This window comes from Peromyscus californicus, unplaced genomic scaffold (genome assembly GCF_007827085.1).
Source record: "Peromyscus californicus insignis strain IS unplaced genomic scaffold, ASM782708v3 Scaffold_8__1_contigs__length_139910024, whole genome shotgun sequence".
NCBI lineage: Eukaryota > Metazoa > Chordata > Mammalia > Rodentia > Cricetidae > Peromyscus > Peromyscus californicus.
In genome coordinates, this window is record NW_026294606.1 from 127,530,350 (window position 1) to 127,543,537 (window position 13,188).

A 13,188-nucleotide genomic window follows, 5' to 3' on the forward strand; every position below is an offset into this window, starting at 1 on the left:
TGGGGGGTGGGGTGGGGAGGGGGAAATGCCTGGATAGTCACAGGGGAGGCAGCAGGGTGACAGGCGAGCATGCTTGAGGCTGCCGCCCTGTGGCCACCTGATGAACTACTCTCCTGAACTGCCAGATGCATTTCCATGTCAGACAGACACAAAGCTGCAGTCGGGCAGGAACAACAACCCCTGTCCGCCCCGCCCCCAAACACAGGCAGAGTCCCTCAGGCAGACAACCTCCCCACTCAAAATGACAACCAGCAGAAAAGGGTTTCTCTTTATTGTCTCAGTCCACACCTGGCCCAGCAGTGCCCCCCCCAGCAGCAGCATCTGGTCCGGGGAGGATCTTGGGGGTGGTCTCTGGACAGTCCGTGAGGGGAGGATCCGCAGAGGCCTCAGGTGGTGTAGGGTTGTGTGAATAACAGCACTGCTCCCCTCGCTGACAGATGCCCTGGTAGGAAGATGGAGGGTGTGAAGTCCAGGCTGTGAGCACGGGGCTGGGCTTCTTTCCTTAGTCCCTAGCCCCTGCTGTGCCAGTCAGCCTGGCCCTTGGCTCTGTGGCAGGGAGGGTGGAAAAGAGACTCACCTCCTTGAATCGTTTGCAAGGAAATGTCTTGAGGCGAGCTGCCCTCTGGGCCGGGTCCTCAGCAGGCTCCTTCCGCTTATTCTGCAGCAGCCTCCGCCTCTCCTCCAGATCTTTACTTGCTGCCTTGCCCCTGAGCAGAGACAGGGCTGGTACCCTATGTCGCCTCTGCCCAACCCAGCCCTAGCCAAGCCCCACCTCTGCAACAGTACCACTTACCCTGGCCGGGCACGGGGCCGGGGACCCCAGTTGGCTTCTGGATTGGCCTGGAAGCGCTTGAGTCCTTGCTGGCGGGAGCTGGGGTTGGCATCTTCCCGGATGTTGAAGTTGGCCTTCAGCCTGGACAAAGGGTGGGGGCTGGAGGCAGCAGCCATGCAGGGTGACCACAGACAGACCTAGAAGCTGCCCACCCTGAGGCAGCACCGTAGGTCTACCAGGCTCAGAGTTCTTCCATTTGTTGAGTAACACCCGGATTTCCTAGTGAATTTCTGACAAAGTGGCCTGGATCTGTCTCAATGGAGCTGGATTTGCAGCATCAGAGACAGACAAGCAACAAGACAAATCAGAAGTAACGAGGGCTAGGGGTATGGTCCAGGTAGAGCGCTTGCCCAGCATGCACAAGGCTCTAGGTTCCATCCCCAGCACCACAAAGAAATAAAAAATAATAACATCATACTGTGTCAGGACATGCCACTCAATAACTATTTTGGTAAAAGACCTAAGTCAGGATGCAATGCTTGGCAGGGTGGTCTAGTCCAGAAGGGTTCTCTGAGGTGAAGTGAAGTGAAGGGATGACCCGACTGTGTGCTGGATTCAGGCTGCTATGAGGAAAAGAGCCAGCCAGCCATAGAAGGGTCTGTGCTTTGTCCTGACCCAGACACTCACGGGTCTGTAGGGCTGAAGGAGAGTGGGAAGGGTCCGAGGCAAGGACAGAAGCGGGAGGAGCGGTTCTGGATCTCCCTCCAACAGCGTCGTCGGTCTGGCCTGCTGTGCCTGTGAGGTAGCTTGTCCCTCCCTGCATGTCTGTCCATACCTGGGCTCCACGGCCAGAATTCGGAACGCCGGGCTGGTTTCCGACAGCCGCTCCCGTTTCACAGGACACTCCTTCTCCTGGGGAGAGAGGTCAAGGAGATGCTAGGCCTGAGGTGCACCCAAGTCACCATCCCTTCCTTGCCCTCCTGCCTCGAATCATGGAGTCATCTGCCCTCACCCAGCAACGCATGATGTCCCAGAGAGCTAGCGGGGGAGCGTCTGTCTTCACTGCATTCTTACAAGCATGGGAGAGAGAGACTCGGAAGCCAGCGTGGAGGAGAGCTGACCTGGGTGCACAGAGACCACAAGGGAAGGCTAGACCCCAAAGCAGGTCACGTGGAATGGCATGTCTGTTTCTTTCACAGGAAAGACATGTCACTCAGTGTGACACCAAACCACCTGCTGGGGGCTAGGGAGATGACTCAGTGGTTAAGAGCACTTGCTGCTCTTGCAGAGGACCCTGGGCTTGGAACCCAGTATCTGTATCACAGCGCACAGTCCTCTGTAAGTCCAGTCCTGGGGAATCTGACACCTTCTTCTGGCCTCCTTAGGCACTGCATGCACATGGTGTACATACACATGTGTAGGCAACACATACACACATAAAAATTAAAAAAACAGCACCTGCTGGAGGGCTCAAGGCCTCTCAGCTCTGCCCTGGGCACACACTAGACTCTTGATGGTCCAAGCTGCCCCCAAAGGCCCTCACCGAAGCTGCAGAAGGCGGGGTGTGTTGCAGTGGATGGTGCTGCTCAGTTGGTCCAATGTGTAGTAGAGAGGGACATCGGGAAGTTCCTGAGAGGCAAGGATGGAGTAGCATCGAGTGCTGGCAGGGAGATGGGTCCCCTCCCTGTCAAGAGTTCCCTCCCTATGTATATACCAGTTCATACCTCAGTAACAACACTCAAGACACCTTGGATCCGCTTGGAGGTGTGGAAGCGGCCAGGATTAGTGGTCACTGCCTCAAGAACTCGGCCCACAAAGTCCAGGTCATGGATGGGGTCTGCCCACATGGGGCCTCCAAGCTGCGGACACACAGGGTACAGATGAGCAAGGGGCATGAATACATAGGTACTGGGACCCTGGGCCCACTGCCTCTCTGACCTGGGCCCACCTGGTGTCGCTGTCCACAGTGTTCACACTCAGGGGTCACTGGAGGACCACAGGCAGCAGAGAACTTGACCCTGCAAGGAGAGGCAGTTTGAGGAGAGGCTGCTGGAGGAGTGGGAACCTAGGCCGTCCTTCCAATCCAAAATACCCTTGTTCACCTGCCAGCAGGGTCTCGCGACGCTTTGCCAAGGCGTTGCAGGTAGAAGGCTCCACAACCCACACACTGGTACACCAGGGCCTGCTTGCTGTAGAAGCCCAGGAGAGGCCGTGAGTCCCTGATGTGCTCACAACACCTCAACTCTTCTCTCAGACCAACTCAGTCCCTTTTCAGACACCAAGGTCCCTTGGGCAAGACTTAGCTCCCCCATCAATTCATCAGGTTCCTGCCGCTGGGCTTACCTGGCTGAGGACTTAACCTTGGCCTGGCCTGTGAAAACGCGCACAAAAACCCGGACATAGAAGTCGGCACTGATGCTGAGCAGTGGCACCACGAAGCGCTGGTAGCAGTTGGCGTGCAGGTCCAGGCTATGCAGCACAATTCTCAGGGCCTGGCAGCAGGGTGAGCATTAGTGCTGGAAGAACAAGCTTGGGAATGCAACTTGGGTTTAGAGCCCACATTTCCTGGCTGTGTGACACTGGCAAACAGTGTTTTCTGTTCCTCAGTTTACCCATGCCATTCCGTTTCTGTGGCTGGTAGCAGGCACATGAATGCAGCCTGCACAGGTGACCCCACCCTGAGCTGAGAGCGTGCCTTCACTATAGACAACGGGAGTGCTATCAGGAGTACTTCGAGCCTGACATGAAAAGATGGTGGCACTGTCCAGGCTACAACAGACAGCAAGGGATCTTATGCAACAGGACAGGATGCCACCTTTGTCTCCCCCACCACTTTACCTTCCCATCACAACCACACAGGGTAGGCGCCATGACCACACCTGTTCTGTAGATGCAACACTAAGGCCCAGAAAGGCGAGGTCAGCAGAGTCAGCAACTAAGCCAAGATAGAACTCAGACCTTGGAAAAATCACTCCAAGATTTCTTCTTTGTCCCAGCATTTGGGAGGTGGAGGTGGGAGGATGTGGAGTTTGAGGTTATCTTCAGGTACAAAGCAAGTTCAAGGCCAGCTTAGGCTACACGAGAGCCTATCTCAAACCCTCCACACAACTTCTGTGGTGGGGATATGGCTCAGTGGTAGAGCACCGTGCATGCACAAGGTCCATTCCCAGGCACAACATGAAAACCTAGTTTCATTCTGAGAGCTGTGCCTGTAATCCAGCACCTGAGAGGTAGTTGCAGGAGACCTCTGCTTGGGGTACTCAGTACCCTCAATTTGGGATGGCAAGATGGCTTAGTAGGTAAAGGCACCTGCCACCAAGACTGATATAGGACCCAAATGGTGAAAGGCAAGAATGGACTCTAGGAAGCTGTCCTGACTTCCATATGTTCACCATGGGCACATATGACCCATAACACACAAAAAGTGTGCACACAGAAAATACACACCAGACTGGTCTCATAAGAGATCCATCTGGTGGCCGGGCGGTGGTGGCGCACGCCTTTAATCCCAGCACTCGGGAGGCAGAGCCAGGCGGATCTCTGTGAGTTCGAGGCCAGCCTGGACTACCAAGTGAGTTCCAGGAAAGGCGCAAAGCTACACAGAGAAACCCTGTCTCGAAAAACCAAAAAAAAAAAAAAAAACAACAACAAAGAGATCCATCTGCCTCTGCCTCCCAAGTGCTGGAATACACCAACACACCTAACAAAAATATTTATTTTTAAGGTTATACTGTCAAATGCTAGGGGAAAAAAAAAAGATTGCCTAACCACGCCTGCCCATTGACAAAGGATGTCAAGGATCTGCTTGCCAGTCACGTCACAGCTTGGGATGGACCAGTCCTGGCCATCCGAGGTGTGCTGGGAGGACCAGGGTGGAGTGCTCACAGCCGGTCCCCGCCCCCAGGACAGCTCGGGAACTCTCACCATCTCATGGCAGGCCCGGCTCTTGAGGGCCATGGCTCCATACTTGCTGTAGCACGTCTCCCCGCTGTTCCCTGCCAATACTGCCATGTCCGTGCAGGTGACACACAGCAGTCCTGTGGGGAAGGGCGACAGTGATGACCCTCGAAGCGCTGGCCCTGCACCTGCTTGGGCGTTCGGGATGCTCCGGCCCAGCCTCACCTCCGTCACTCACAGCCTGCACTGCTGCGTCCAGGAAGGGGGCAGGGCTGCCATAAGGGTCCAGGTCAATGACATCAAAACGCTCAGATGCCTTTTGGTGTTGGTACATCAGCATCCTAGATGTAAGGAGTCCAAGTTCTCAGCCTCTTACACCAAGTCCCTGCCCTGTCCCCTATGGCACGGTGATTCTGGCCTTGGATCTGAGGCCAGCTTAGCCATTTACGGCTTTCTTTATATCTTTTAGCCATAGGGATGGAACCCAGAGTCTCGTGCATGCTGGGCAAGTGTTCTAATGCTGAGCTAAACTCCAGCCTATCATTTTTTTTGTTTGGTTGGTTTTGTTTTATTTGAGACAGGGTCTCACTACGTAGCTCTAGCTGTCCTAGAACTCACTCTGTAGACCAGGCTGGCCTCAAACAGATCCACCTGCCTCTGCCTCCTGAGTGCTGGGATTAAAGGCGTGCATCACTACACCTGGCTTCCTTTGATATTTGTTAGCCAAAAGATTTTTCTGTTTTACACAGGTCTCAGTCCCCCACCTATAACCCTGACAAATAAAAGCCAATAGGAAGGACAGTTCCTTGACTCCTGTAGCCATAAAGAAACCACACTGCAGGGGCTGGTGATGTGGCTCAGTGACTAAGAGAGAAAGCTGCTTGTACACAAGACCCAAGTTTGTTCTCAGCACCCATGGACACCCTGCTCACAGGTCTCTCTCTCTCTCTCTCTCTCTCTCTCTCTCTCTCTCTCTCACACACACACACACACACACACACACACAATAATAGATAAACAAGCAAACAAATAAATAAATGGGGAGCAAGAAACTGGGGTCTGTGCCAGGCCTGGTAGTGCAGACCTAGCTAACTGTGAGGCTGAGGCAGGAAGACTGCAAGCTCAGGCCGGCCCAGAAAACTGAGATCATGCCTAATGCAAACCGACAGCACCAAGAACTCCACTGAGTGGAGCCGGATTCAGCGACACCTACACCTGGACACTCCAGGGAGCTGGACAAACCCCGAGCGAAGGCCAGATCAACCAACAGCATTAGCGTCGCTTACCTGGTGACATTAAAAAGAAGATTCACAGCTGTATTTTTTAAATATATATATTTTTTGTATTTTATGTTCATTGGTGTTTTGTCTTCATATATGTCTATGTAAGGGTGTTGTAAGTCCTGGAACTGGCGTTACAGACAGGTGTGAGCTGCTGTGTAGGTACTGGAAATTGAACCCAGGTCCTCTGGAAGAGCAGCCAATGCTCTTAACTGCTGACCACCCCTCCAGCACCACCACCAGCGTATTTTGAAAAGTCCCTTGATTTATAACTTTTTTTGTTCTGTTACTATAAAAACTCAAGCCGGGCGGTGGCGGCGCACGCCTTTAATCCCAGCACTCGGGAGGCAGAGCCAGGCGGATCTCTGTGAGTTCGAGGTCAGCCTGGGCTACCAAGTGAGTCCAGGAAAGGCACAAAGCTACACAGAGAAACCCTGTCTCGAAAAACAAAAAAAAAGAAAGAAAAAGAAAGAAAGAAAAAAGAAAGAAAGAAAGAAGATTCATTTGTTTAATATGTACAGGCATTTTATCTGCAGGAATGCCTGCTTGTGCAACATGTGTGTGTTTGGTGCCCTGAGAGGGAACCAGAGTGCAGGTCCTCTGGATGAGCAGGCAGTGTTTTTAACTGCTGAGTTCTCTCTCCAGTCCTACCCGTTGACATAGCAATCTTCTCTTGTGTGAGTACACTCTACAATGTTCTCATGACAGAAATCATTACCAGCCCAGAAGGGCAGTGCACACCTGTACTGTTAAGACAGTCTACAGCTATCAGTTCCCATCTGAACCCAAGGCTAACACACACTATGCAAGCATCCCACAGGGCTGTAAGCCATGCAGCCGAGGTAAGGGATTGTCATGGGTTTTAGACTTCCTCTGCTATATAGTAAGGCCCTGCCTAAAAAAAAATAAAATAAAATAAAAAATAAAGGAGGTGGGGGGAGTAGCAGAGACAGGGATGGGAAGCTAGTTCAGAAGAGCACTTCCTGCTCTTCCAGAGAATCCAAGTTTGGTCCACAGCATATAAGTTGGGTGGCTCATAACTGCCTTTAACTTGTTCCAAGGGATCTAACACCCTCTTCTAGCTTCTGTGGGTATCTGCACAAAGGTACACACATTCACACAGATACACATATCCATAAATAAAAAATTTAAAAAATAAACTGAGGGGGTGTAGAGAGAAGACTCAGCAGGTAAAGGCTCTTGCCACCAAAACTGACAACCTGAATCCCTGGGGCACGCATGGTAGAAAAGAACCAACTCTCTTACATTATCCTCTGACCTCTACAGATGAGCTGTGGCAAATATACCCTTTATAAATAAATAAGTGCAAAAAACTGATATTTAAAACAAGACACCCAAATCTCAAATTATATCACTGTTCAAACAAATAGCATTATAGTCACAAGTTTTTAAAAAGCCAGGTGTATATCTTTAATCTCAGCCCTTGAGAGGTAGAGGCAGGCAAATCTCTGTCAGTTCTAGGCTATCCTGGTCTACACAGTGACTTTCACGCTAGTCAGGGCTTTAGAGTAACAACCTATTCAAAATCAAAACAAAACTAATACAGCTGGAGAGATGGCTTAGCGATTAAGGACATTTGTTGTTCATGCATAGGACCCATATTCAGTTCCCAGCACCCATGAGGTGGCTCACAATGACCCATGACTCCAGTTCCAGGAGATGCAATGCCCTCTCTTCTGACCTCCTCGGACATTCATCTGCTGTACATGTATACATACAAGCAAAACAATCACACACATAAAATATTTAAAACTGAAAAGCAAGATGAAGTAAGTACAGCACTTGGCAAAGGAGGTGTGGCAACAGAGTGGGAACAGGTCCCAGAAAGACAGCCCGAGGCAAGAGAGGTTGGCAGTGTTACTACAAGGTGTTAGAAAAGAAAGTGATTTCTGGAGCCTGCTGGTATACATTTATAATCTTAGTTACTTGGAAGACTGAAGAAAAGCATGAGTTCAAATTGGTCAGACCATGTGTCAAAATTAAGTCCCTATAGAGAGACAGTTCTCATCACTAAACACCCTTGTATAGAGTCTGGGCAATACACTTCTACTATTTGAGAATCCTGCTATGGGCCTGTGTGGTAACTCACACCTTTAATCCCAGCACTGGGAAGGCAGAAGCAACTGGATCTCTATGACTTTCAGGCCATCAAGGGCTACAAAGTGAGACCGTTCCAAAAATAAGTAAACAAACAAACAAACAAACAAACAAGACTCCTGCAATCAAGCCTGTAATCCTAGCACAAAGGTGGGAGCAGAAGACAGAAGTTCAAGGACACAACCACAGTTCACGAGACCAATCTCACCAAAGGGGCTTTTCGTGCTGGGGATGTAGTTCCGTTGGCAGAGTGCTTACCTGGCTCTAGGCTCCATCTGATCCCCATCACTGAATAAACCAGGTGTGGTAACTTGCGCCTGTAATCCTAGCACTCAGGTAAAGACTCAAGTATCAGAAATTCATAGTCAGAGCCAGGTGTGATAGTAATCCCAGCACTTGGGAGGCAGATCTCAGAGTTTCAGGCCAGCCAGGGCTACATAAGGTCAGAGCCACCTAGTTTTATCCCCAGACCCATAAGTAGAAAGATAGAAATGATCCCTGTAAATTATACATACACATAGGTACACGTGTATATATGTACACAGGTATACACATACACACACACACACACAAACACTAAATGAATGAATGAATGAATGAATGAATGTAATTTAAAGTTTTAAAAAGGGCCAGAGAGTTTGCTCACTGGTTAAGAGTGCTTGTTGATCTTGCAGAGGGTCTGAGTTCATTTCCCAGAACCCATATGGCTCAAACTAACTGTAATTCTCTTTCCAGGGTATCTGACACCTTCTTCTGACCTTGGAGGGCCCCAGGCACACATTTGTAAGCTAAACATTCATACATATAAAATAAAGTACATCTTTTTTTGAATTATAAAAAAATCCAAGGTCATCTTCAGTTACAAAGCTAGTTCTGGGCTATATATTTCAGCACCATGACAGGCTCTGAAGAGACTACCCAGATGGCTGGGTGGGTACCAGCACTTCCAACACAAGCCTGAGGACCTACTGGTGCTTTCTCAAACACAAATAAAACAAAAGTTAGAAAAATATAATTGTATAGCTCCCGTGAAATTATTATTCTTTTAGAAACAAGGGAATTAGAGTCCAAGAGGCCAACCCACCCAAGGTCATACTTGGAGGCTAAACAGGACTTGGGGTGTCATCAGGTAGCCTTATTCCAGGTGTAAGCTGCAGGCTCTGGGCAGGCCTGACTAGAACCTACTGGGAGCTATTGCTTAGCATGCATGAAGCCCTGGGTTCCATCTCCAGCACCACCCCACCAATGACAACGGCCAATCAACTTACCGGGCATCCGCCTGGTTGGGCTGTACAAGATGTGCTACCCCATTGAGGTGCACGTTTCGGTCTATAAGCTCTACAGCCCGGGCAGAGGCATCATTGGCAACCACAGACTGGAGGCCAGGAACCTCTAGGGCGAATCGGATGGAGCGCAGACCAGATGCTGCCAGGCCTTCCAGCACCCGTAGACCTTCCTGTCAGAAGTAAGCAAAGATGCTGTCTGTCTTCTTTTTTTTTTTTTTTTTTCGAGACAGGGTTTCTCTGTGTAGCTTTGCGCCTTTCCTGGGACTCGCTTGGTAGCCCAGGCTGGCCTCGAACTCACAGAGATCCACCTGGCTCTGCCTCCCAAGTGCTGGGATTAAAGGCGTGCGCCACCACCACGCCCGGCTGTCTGTCTTCTTTTTTAATATCACTTACTATTGAGTCAGTTTTCTCTTTCCACCACGGATTCTGGGGACCAAACTCGGGTCTTAAGGCTTTCTTGGTATGCGCTTTACCAGGGAGCCATCTTGCTGGCTGACGCTCAGGCCTCCATCTTCCTTCTGGGCCCTCGTGACCTCCCACAACCACCCTCTGTAGTTCCTGGGCTCCTTCCTGTCACCCAGACCCCCAAGCCGCCACCCCGCTCACTCAGGCCCTACCTCACAGATCTCACCAACTGCAGCTGTCCGAGGCTGGTCTCCTGGGGTCAGGTTTTCACCCTCTTTCTGTTCAGGCCTTTTCCTCTTCTTGCTCAGACAAGTTCACACACACTTTCTGCAAGTTCTTCTCTCCTGGTACCTTGACTGCAGACACCCAGGCAAACAACCAGAGGCTATCAATGATTCTTTTAAGAAATTCCACCATAATTTTCAAATCGTCAAACCTCCTGATGATACATGCCAGAAAAGTCTTTCCCCAAATCCCAGGAGAACGGCAGAAGGAGCAGAGAGTCTAGAGGTCTTCAGGAGCCCAAAGAGAGCCATGGATAAAGTGGGAAATGCCGGGTGGTGGTGGCAGCAGCGCACCCCCTTTAATCCCAGCACTCAGGAGGCAGAGCCAGGCGGATCTCTGTGAGTTCGAGGCCAGCCTGGTCTACAGAGTGAGTGCCAGGACAGGCACCAAAACTACAGAGAGAAACCCTGTCTTGAAAAACCAAAATAAAATAAAGTAGGAAATGAACTTTATGTGACCCTCTCCCCCCTCGGCCTGAGCCTCCACTTACTCTGGATTCCCTTGGCCCCAAGATGAGTTCGAGCAAACTCAGTGATCACGGCACATCTGGAGGAGGGGACGGCAAGAGACGGTCAGCTTGCAGACTCTTGTATGCCAGCTCCTTAGCTGGGAGCCAGGTCTGAAGTCCTCCCTTCGACATTCTTGAAAGGTTATTGTCCCTCCCTAATCCATAAAATTCATCCCCTCTGTTGCACCAAATTCTAAATAAAGAGAAACCCCACCTCAAGGGCTAAGATGTTAACTGTTGCGTCTTTAGATCTTTAGACCCAGAAAACCTGATAGTGACGTTTGCAAGGTCGGCCCTCAGTCCTCAATTCAAAGCATGTAAATTGATGTGAAATTCGACTTGCAGAAAAGTAACAAGTCTGTGTAAATACAACTACAGGAACCAGCTCTGGGAAGTCCAAGTCCACCACCAAGTTGAAAGAAAAGGGAAAGGGGGAGACACGCCTTGAATGCCCAAGAACACTAAAAGGTATGTATAACCTTGTCCCTTACAATAAAAACCCCTGGTGCGCGCCTTCATCTTTCAAGATGCGGGCCTTCGGCCTTCGATTAAAGCTGACTCCTCCCTACCAACTCATCTCTCCCGAATAGTGCTTCGAGTAGTGCGCGTCCCGAACTGATATTCCCAGAATATCTTCTACCTCCCTGACCCTTGCTCACGTCAGGTCCCGGTTGAACTCCTGCACTGGGTTGTAGAAAACCTCGTTGGCGTTGGGGAAGACGATCTTGGCGGCGCCCTCGGTGATAGTCGCCTCCGGGGCCGCGGGTGGGCGCTCTTCGCAGGGCTGTGTGCCGTTCTCCATAGCTGGTGGAGAGGGCGGTCCCTGGGCCTTCTGTTCCATGAACTGAGTTCTACAGAGGATGCGGGCCTGACGGAGAGGGCGGCTTAGCCACAGGACCGTCCTCGCGTGGGACATCCACGGGCGCCTCAACCCTCCTGCCGTTTTCGAGGGAAGGGGAAGGGCACAGGGAGGTCAGAGTGCTGCATTCTGGGTCGGGGGTGGCCTACACATCTATAAAGTAGGAACTAAACCCCCCTGGCCTCGATAAGGCCTGCGTTTCCAAAGGCACTGGACTCAGTAGAGCCTGAGGCTAACGGCGCAGATCCACCCCCAGCCAGCCAGCCAGCCAGCCAGCCAGCAACCCCCCCCCCCCCCCACACACACACACATCCACACCCGGGCACGCTTCACCTCTCTGCTCACAGGACACAAGTCGCGGTGCACGCTTCGCGCATTAGGACCTGGAAGCGGCCATGTTGGCAAAGAGGGCGGGCCGATCACATGACAATAGCTGACCAATTAACGACACGACTCACGGTGGGCGACCAGGATCAACATTCTTCCAGGAAGGGAAGTGCGGAGTTCGCTGCATGAGCGGTTTTTTATAGTGCAATTCTTCTACAAAGGAGTTTCATTGCAGTTTAGTTCAGGACAAAAGCCGGAGAAACTTGGCACCTTTAGATGCCCATGTGTGCACTTTACAGGTTAACTCAGGCTGGGGAATAGATCCACTGGCTTTGAATCTCAGTCCCACCACATACTCTTTTGAATAAGTTACTTAAAATGTTAGACTCTCATTTCCTACCTCTAAATAAGAATCTTACCTTCCAAGAAAGAGCAAAGATCAAACAACCGAGTGCCGGGGAAGTGTGCAGAGGAGCCACTTAAGACAGCAAGCCCTCTGAGTTTTGGCCTAATGTATGAAGGCAGAGTGTGGCCATCCGTGATGTGAGCTGTCCAGCTCGCCTCGCAAGTTCTCTCTCTCTCTCTCTCTCTCTCTCTCTCTCTCTCTCTCTCTCTCTCAATGGGGTGTAAAAGGTACTCGTAGTCCAGGTTGTTCTGGAGCTCACTATCTAGCCCAGGGCGGCTTCGAACTCCTCAGATTTTCCTGCTTCAGTCTCCCAGATGCTGAGATTACAGACATTAACTACCAGGCCCGGCAGTACTTGCTTTGTTTTACATTTATCTTATTCTGAATGTGTGTGTATGTATGTAGGTATGTGCTCTTGTGTGCAAATCCCCGAAGAGCAAAGAGGTGGTGGATCTTCTAACACTGTAAACAATTGTGAGCCACCTGACATGGGTGCTGGGAACTGAATTCTATACTGCAAGGGCAGTATACGCTCTTACTCGCCAAGTATTCTCTCCAGTCCGAACTATTTGTACTTGATTCTGCTTCCCCATCTGAAAAGTAGCCAGACCGCTTTAACGTTATGAAACATAATTATCCGAGTTAGTGCAAAATGCTAACAACTTGACATCGCGTAAGCACCTTAAGTCTTAGTTAGCTTCATTGACCTCTTGAGCCTACGCTTAAACATCTTGGCATTCACCGTCACTTCCCTCTGTGTGATCTTGAGCGAGTTCCCTCAGTTCCATGAAACCTCATTCCCATAACGAGCTTAAAACTGGAACAACAATCTGTCCCATAGTCACGCAACTAACTAGACAGTCTACAGAACGGAGACCCTGGAGGAAGAAGCCGGTGAGAACTAAAGGGCTCGGAGCGCAGCTAAGTTTGCCTAAGGGGCGGGGCCGACGCCGTTTCCTCCCTGCCGGCTGCGCCGTGCGCTTCCTCGGCGCTCGGCTGGGGCGGCCTGGCCCACAATGAATGGCCGCCGCGGCTACCACTGCTG

At 50.8% G+C, this 13,188-nt stretch overlaps 1 protein-coding gene across 1 annotated transcript; it reads right to left on the minus strand.

The window, feature by feature from the left end:
* Positions 1–254: 254 nt before the first annotated feature.
* On the minus strand, positions 255–13,145 carry Trmt1 (tRNA methyltransferase 1). Its single transcript, XM_052729644.1, is given in 18 exon segments — positions 255–442; positions 578–707; positions 794–913; positions 1,608–1,684; positions 1,785–1,893; positions 2,316–2,401; positions 2,497–2,631; positions 2,721–2,790; positions 2,875–2,961; positions 3,116–3,264; positions 4,697–4,809; positions 4,895–5,010; positions 9,336–9,523; positions 9,971–10,042; positions 10,044–10,114; positions 10,534–10,589; positions 11,211–11,487; positions 11,744–13,145. Coding segments are annotated over 17 exon segments (2,001 nt in total). The 5' UTR covers positions 11,468–11,487; positions 11,744–13,145; the 3' UTR covers positions 255–277.
* Between the last annotated feature and the right edge of the window lie 43 nt (positions 13,146–13,188).